The following is an 8271-nucleotide window of genomic DNA, read 5'->3' as shown; positions in this document are numbered from 1 at the left end:
GTGTGAATATTTATACAAGTTTTGACTTCAAGTATTTCATTGTTCGCTTTAACATTGACCAGGCAGTCTATTACATAGATCTACCATTCCATTCATGTACAAGACGTTTGAAGAAAATTAACATAACATTGATTTATTATAGTCTGATACTATCTTATTTATTAAAACAAAATTATAGTTTTAAATTATATACATTTATTTAAATAACCCATCCGAGCTACGGTGTTGAGTTACAACAGGTTTTTAAACGGTCTGTTTATATTTACGGACTCCTGTGGGAATTACATGTACACGCGATCGGATTACGCGAGGTTCGTTTACTACAATCAGATATGTTTATGAACGGAATATAGTTAATAGTTGTTCACCGCGGATTGTATCTGTTATGTTTAGGTGTATATGCATCAAAAATCTTAAGATATGGCGTGCCTTTTTGCTCGAGTTTTAAGGATAAGACCGTTAGGTCAAATTGTTATCAGCGGAATACAAGGTTGGACTAAATCTGTAACGTATTCCCCATCGTTATCGTCACGAATGGCTTCATCATCATCAGCAGCATCAAAGATGGACATCAGTGGGATATATCCACCAATTGTTACACCTTTCAATGCTGACGAAACGATTGCATATGACAAACTGCAACAGAATATGGAAAAATGGAATAAAATTCCGTTTAGAGGTATACATGATTGTTATTTTTATAAATATGTTCACAGGGACTTGTACACTGGTTGACTTTCGTTGGATGAATTTCTGTACACAAGCACGAGGACATCATGCGGGTTTGGCGTCATATTAAGATTATTTTTCTCGTGTGTTCTATTAATTGATGTTTATTTTGTATTTAGAATAAGAAAAAAATAGGAATACATATTTCAAAATGATAAATATTTCTAGAAAATTTAAATTTTACGTTATACAAATTAATTATTAGAATTGTCATGATTTTTGTGTTGCCTCTACGGAGTAGTGGCGACATATAGGGATCACTTCTCCGTCGTCTGTCTGTCTGTCCGTCTGTCCGTCCGTCCGTCACAAAACTTGTCCGGACTACTCCTCATAAACTACTGGTGCAATTTCATCCAAACTTTACAGGAATGATCAGTACCATGTCTACTTGTGCATGTTGTCAGCATTTTCCGGTTCAATGATTTTTGTCAGAGTTATGGCCCTTTAATAATTTTTGATTTTAAAGTTTGTCCGGACTACGTACTTCTCTTATAGCACTAATGCAATTTCAATGAAACTTGACAGGATTGATCTGTAGCTCAAGTCCTTGCGCATATTGCACGGGTTTTCCGGTTGAATGATTTTTGGTTGAGTTATGGCCCTTTGATAAAAAGGTGTTTTTTCTGTGTGTTGCCAGATACGCAAAAGCATGTCCGGACTACTCCTCATAAACTACTGGTGCAATTTTATCCAAACTTTACAGGAATGATCAGTACCAAGTCTAGTTGTGCACTGTCCGTCTGCCTGTCACAAAATTTGTCCCAACATAAAATTGGCCATCATGAGGCGACACATGTGATCACTGATTGCTCTTGTTCTGATATTAAGTGCTATTTTTCTTTTATTTTTGTGCATAGGTTATGTGGTTCAGGGATCAAACGGTGAATATGTGTTCCTTAGAGAGGATGAGAGAATAGATCTCGTGCGCAGGGTGTCCGAAATGGCGGGAAAAGATAAACTTATTATAGCCGGTGCAGGCTGTGAATGTATGTTAGTTTATTTATTAACCTTTCGTAATCATTACGTATGATGGTGTAACAGTTAAGAATTAAATATTCACTATTCAGGGGAGATGATGTGTAAGTGGTCGTTAGAACCGCGATACGGTATTCCGGGGGTCCCGAGTTCAAGTCCCGATCAGGTTGCAAATTTTTCTTACCCTGTGACATTTGGCGCCTAACAGAGGACCGTGATTGACTATTGCCCAGAGTTTAAATTACATTGCTCTGTATCTCGACGACAAGTTTGAATGTATAATTTTGATATAAGTATCACATTTCGACATGATATTAACACTTAGAACGTGTTTGTGAATTTAACAAACCGTTCAATTTGACCTTGTTATCATCGTTTTAGTAACATTGTAAAAACTGGTTTGTAAGAGAGACACTTTTGCTGGTTGTTTACATTAAGTAAACCATCTATTGAAATTAATTTACATGTAATTTAATATATGATAAGAAAGAAAAATAATGATCATCATATATTAATTAAACGTTACTATAGCCAAAGTGACTCGTATGCGGCGCGCGCAGATTTTCTTTCAATAGAAAATATTTATCATTTTTCCTGCAGAAATGTCTTCGGTTCATTTTGCCATATATCAATCCATGCAGGAACAGCTTCTTTATTCGATTCTGATCCCTTAATTATCTACGTGCAGCTATACTTGGGAATTAATAAGCGTGTTGCAGTGTCTTTTTCCAACAATATATTCATTGCCATCAGAACGAGTGAGATTAACTTGAGTGTAACATATGAACAGGCCTCATGCTTATAAAACTTTTTTCTGAGTTCTGTCTCAAATCTCAGGATTTTCATTGGTCTGTGTACATTCAGGTACGTATATTAACGTTAATATACGTACCTGGTACATTTTAAGACAGTTTCTGACCAATCAATTTCCTGGGATTTGAGTTTGAGCTTTGAGAATTTCTTTTAAACTTGGGTCTTGATGGTCGTCTTGTACGCATGTCGCCTATTTAGTAAACCAATAATTGTGCGGAGTCAACGACGTTATGGAATAAGCTACTGCGTGACATATTCCAATTCATGATGGTGTTATTTTGCATACGAAATGTGGACTATATTTATAACATTTACAGCAAAAGTTTTACATTATTTTGAATCATCCCTCGTACATATCATTGATATGCAATAAGGAAATTCAGTTTACACAACTGTAGATCTACTTTGCTGTTTTACGACTGCTGAATTAAATTGTCCTTTTCTGAACATGGTCAGTGAACGCCATCATCATAATATTTTGGTCTTACATGCCAGTATAGTGTGAATTAATACTAATCGGAAAAAGACGGTTTTGAGTACGTTAAATCCAAAACTTTTTTGAACGATTCTTTTAATAATTAATAAAGCAGCTCTTAAAGTTTGATAGATATAAAACGCTTTTCCGAATTCCCTACGTAGCGAGTACATTAAATTTTCGCTAAACAGTAACGGGGTAGGCAGACGTTCACTGGTTAAAGAAGAGTTTAACTAGATGTGTGACTGAATAATTCAAAATGTCACGGAACGATATTAATTCCTTATCGAAATTTAAGTGATTAAAACAACGTTAAACCTTATAAATGGGACTACGATAGTGCTCTTCGGCAGAATAAAATATCAATTTCTGCCGTGAAGGCCTAAATTAGCCTTAATTTTTGCAATGATTGCATTGCTTTCCATGTAGTAAAGCAAAAACCTATACTATAATGTATTTTAAACGATGTCGTATTTTTTAGCTCACCTGTCACAAAGTGACAGGGTGAGCTTTTGTGATCGCTTTTCGTCCGGCGTCCGTCCGTCCGTCGTCCGTCCGTCGTCCGTCCGTCCGTCCGTCCGTAAACTTTTACTTTAAATGACATCTCCTCATAAACCACTAAGCCAATTTCATCCAAACTTCACAGGAATGTTCCTTTGGTGGTCACCTTTAAAAATTGTTCAAAGAATTTAATTCCATGCAGAACTCTGGTTGCCATGGCAACCGAAAGAAAAAACTTTAAATATCTTCTTTTAAAAAACCATAAGAGCTAGAGCTTATATTTTTGGCATGAAACATCTTCTAGTGAGTGTCTACCAAGTTTGTTCAAATAAAAGCCCTGGGGTCAAAATTGGCCCCGCCCCGGGGGATCATTGATTTTCCCTATATGCATATAGTAAAAACTTAAAAAATCTTCTTTTAAAGAACCCAAAGAGCTAGAGCTAAGATATTTAGCATGAAACATGTTCTAATGGGTTTCTACCAAGTTTGTTCAAATAAAAGCCCTGGGGTCAAAATTGGCCCCGCCCCGGGGGGTCATTGATTTTCCCTATATGCATATAGTAAAAAGTTAAAAAATCTTCTTTTAAAGAACTCAAAGAGCTATGGCTAAGATATTGAGCATCAAACATGTTCTAATAGGTGTCTACCAAGTTTGTTCAAATAAAAGCCCTGGGGTCAAAATTGGCCCCGCCCCAGGGGGTCATTGATTTTCCCTATATGCATATAGTAAAAACTTAAAAAATCTTCTTTTAAAGAACCAAAAGAGTAAGAGCTAAGATATTTAGCATGAAACATGTTCTAATGGGTGTCTACCAAGTTTGTTCAAATAAAAGCCCTGGGGTCAAAATTGGCCCCGCCCCGGGGGGTCATTGATTTTCCCTATATGCATATAGTAAAAAGTTAAAAAATTTTCTTTTAAAGAACTCAAAGAGCTATGGCTAAGATATTGAGCATCAAACATGTTCTAATAGGTGTCTACCAAGTTTGTTCAAATAAAAGCCCTAGGGTCAAAATTGGCCCCGCCCCAGGGGGGTCATTGATTTTCCCTATATGCATATAGTAAAAATTTAAAAAATCTTCTTTTAAAGAACCAAAAGAGTTAGAGCTAAGATATTTAGCATGAAACATGATCTAATAAGTGTCTACCAAGTTTGTTCAAATAAAAGCCCTGGGGTCAAAATTGGCCCCGCCCCGGGGGGTCATTGATTTTCCCTATATGCATATAGTAAAAACTTAAAAAATCTTCTTTTAAAGAACTCAAAGAGCTATGGCTAAGATATTTAGCATCAAACATGTTCTAATAGGTGTCTACCAAGTTTGTTCAAATAAAAGCCCTGGGGTCAAAATTGGCACCGCCCCAGGGGTCATTGATTTTCCTTATATGTGTATAGCAAAAACTTAAAAAATCTTTTTTGAAAAACCCAAATAGCTAGAGTTAAGATATTAAGCATGAAACATCTTTAAGTGAGTGTCTACAAAGTTTGTTCAAATAAAAGACCTGGGGTCAAAATTGGCCCCGTCCCGGGGGTCATTGATTTTCTTTATATGTGTATAGCAAAGACTTAAAATCTTCTTTGAAAAAACCCGAATAGCTAGAGTTTAGATATTAAGCATGAAACATCTTCTAGTAAGTGTCTACAAAGTTTGTTCAAATAAAAGCCCTGGGGTCAAAACTGGCCCGGCCCCAGGGGTGTCATTGTTTTTAACTATATGTGTATAGTAAAAACTTTAAAAAAAATCTTCTTTTAAAAAAACCCAATTAGCTAGAGCTTAGATGTTTAGCATAAAACATCTTCTTATGGGTGTCTACCAAGTTTGTGCAAATAAAAGCCCTTGGGTTTAAATTGGCCCTGCAACGTTGGGGGGGGGGGGGGCTATATACAGGTGAGCGACCTCAGGGCCATCATGGCCCTCTTGTTTCGTTTACACAGCAACCAGAGATACCATCGCTATGTGTGAGAAGATGGCGAAAGTTGGAGCGGAGGCGGTGCTTGTTGTGACGCCATCTTACTACAAGTCGCTTATGTCAAACGCTGCACTAATCTCTCATTATACCAAGGTATATCTCTACATTCCTCTTACTAGGTAAAATTGTTCACAGGACCGACAATTTTTGGCTTTGGCCCACCTTTTGAGAATAGGTGAAAATTTATTGACATTAATAAGTCATCTTTACTTACTTTTTGGTCCATTAAATGAAAAACTACATATAGTAAATCTATAGACAAGAGACTGTTTGTAACGTAAATAGATTGTGTTTGAACTTGAATATATTTCGATTATATGTTTAAACCGAGGATGTTATTATACTTTTATTTTTAAGGTTGCGGATGCAAGCCCAGTGCCTGTCATTTTATACAGTGTCCCGGGAAACACCGCGATAGATCTAGCACCGGAAGTAGTCATTCAGCTCTCGTCACACCCAAATATAGCAGGAGTAAAAGATAGCGGAGGTGACGTAAGTATTTTATTTGTCACTATATATATCTTACATTATTTTTTTCATTTACATTTCCCGTCGCAGTGTCTATCTTTACTGATAAATCTGTTTGTACTGCCAGTGTCTCTTCACAAGTTGATTTCCCTTATCTCAGATATTTTGTTTTTCAGATTGCAAAGATAGGATACATGGTGCATGCAACAAAGGGAAATGATTTCCAAGTTCTTTCTGGATCTGCCAGCTTTTTACTGGCTTCGTATACATTAGGTAAGATCAAAATGGTAACATCTGTAAGTCCTTTCAGGATCTAAAGTTGTTAAAGTGACAAAATTTCTGATATGGACAAGATTTTGTGGCTTATTATAATCAAGTGGAGTATAACTGAATGGAATCGTCACCAAAATGATCGTTGCTCATTGAAAATAATTAAACCGAGATATTTTAGTAACATTTGTAAATAAAACTAAACAGTCGGTAATAATAAATTGTCTTTCAAAAATATTCCTAAATATATGGAAAAAAGTGATCCTTCGGAAGCGTTAAAACAGCACAATTACATTAAAATTTCAGACTCGGTTTGATTGAATCTGTACGTACATGAGGGATAATGAAAAAGTGCACCATCACTCACGCCCCCTAGCACCGGCTTGATCGGTACTAATTTCACAACACCTAAAAGTGCTGGACTCAATGAAAACCTGATCCGGTCAGAGATTTCTTGTATTTTTTGTTGTTGTCAATCTTAATATCTAATCTTAAAGTTCGTACTTTTCCCAGGTGGCGTTGGTGGTGTTTTAGCTCTAGCTAACATCTTAGGTGAGCAGTGTTGTGACGTAGAAAAACTCTTCAAGGCGGGAAAAATGGAGGAAGCAAAGTTATTACAACATAGGTTAATTGATCCAAATATAATGGTAAGTCAATTAAAAGACATGTTCTATCTTTTTCAATTAGAAAATATTACGTAAGACTGAAGATGAAGTCCTTTCCATACATGTACAGGTACATGTATTATAAATTTTAAAGTCCATGAATTAGAATTACAAACGCTGTTTATAATGCTTTGAACTGTCAAAAAATACTTTTCAGTCAGTTGGTTTTCGATAAGATGAATAAATACCTATTAACCTTTACATTGGACCAGACAGTATAATTAGAGTATATGAATTTGGAAATGAGTTATCATCTCTTTTTTAATCCTGTACCTATCTAGAGCTGTGGATACCATTATACATGTATCTCCAGTGTTACACAAGAAACATTTTTTATGATTCAATAATTCCCAAGCTCAAGTAAATGATAAAAGATTTAATGGTTATAAAAAAAGCCTTTATGGAATAAATTAAATATTTTCTGTTTATACTAATAGGTAACAAAGAAGCTGGGCGTGCCAGGTTTAAAGAGAGCCATGGAGATGTTGGGTTACTATGGAGGTCCTTCAAGGTCACCACTTCAACCAATCACAAAACAGAATGAGGAAGCCCTCAGGACTGTACTGACTAATGAAGGATTTTTGTAACAACTATGAATATGGATCTGTATTAAGTTATATTCTCGCATCTATAGATCTGCACATTTGATTGATTGATTTTTTTGATATTTAAAAAAAATGCGTATGCATATACAGTGTATGTATATTCAGAGGGAAAATTAGTAAACACAATATAGTGATAATGATAGTTCTGCTGCTAAGCCTGTATATCTATACATTCCGCCATTTGATAATAGAACAACAACTGTGATAACTGAATATTTAGAGAACGGAATACAGTGTCAGAAGAGGGATTTTTTATTTACAGTGTAAAGCTCTCAAATTTAGAATGTTATAACAACATTGTTTATCATAAGAATGTAATATTTTAAAACATTTTGACTTGATAGTAAATAGAACCTCACAGTGAATATTGAATGTTTACTACTACGATATGGGTGGTTCTCCCAAATTTTATAATATACATTTAATACAATGTTTTGTTATTTTATATACAGATTTCTGTTGATATTTCTTACAGGAAAAAATGTACTCAAAGTTATACAATGTATATTGTTATATGCAATCTCGGAATATTATAATTGAAAATTGTTTATCATTTTGTTGAAAATACATAGAATCACTAAATTAACATTTGTTTGTTTTGTAATAGCATAGTCATGGGACAAAATGCCCTGTAAAAGCTCCAGTGTCAAACAATGATGCATGCTACTGCAGAATTTATTGCCATGTTGGGTTACTACAGAATTATTGCCTGTTACTTTTACCGTAATGGTCCTAGCTTCTACATAATTTATTTATAATCTATTCCGAGCTATTATTGCTATTGCTGGCTGCTGGTGTCAAATG

At 35.2% G+C, this 8271-nt stretch overlaps 1 protein-coding gene across 1 annotated transcript; it reads left to right on the top strand.

Annotated features, from left to right (window-relative positions):
• Positions 1 to 272: 272 nt before the first annotated feature.
• Positions 273 to 8053, top strand: LOC132717755 (4-hydroxy-2-oxoglutarate aldolase, mitochondrial-like). The gene is made up of 7 exons (XM_060701321.1): positions 273 to 679; positions 1587 to 1715; positions 5425 to 5552; positions 5817 to 5951; positions 6104 to 6200; positions 6711 to 6844; positions 7300 to 8053. The coding sequence occupies exons 1-7, from the start codon at positions 421 to 423 to the stop codon at positions 7447 to 7449; spliced, it is 1032 nt and encodes a 343-aa protein (XP_060557304.1). The 5' UTR covers positions 273 to 420; the 3' UTR covers positions 7450 to 8053.
• Positions 8054 to 8271: the final 218 nt, after the last annotated feature.

The sequence above is a fragment of the Ruditapes philippinarum genome, unplaced genomic scaffold (genome assembly GCF_026571515.1).
Source record: "Ruditapes philippinarum isolate M1 unplaced genomic scaffold, ASM2657151v2 ctg439_1_1_1_1, whole genome shotgun sequence".
Classification (NCBI taxonomy): Eukaryota; Metazoa; Mollusca; class Bivalvia; order Venerida; family Veneridae; genus Ruditapes; species Ruditapes philippinarum.
This window is presented reverse-complemented; position numbering and strand designations above follow the sequence as displayed.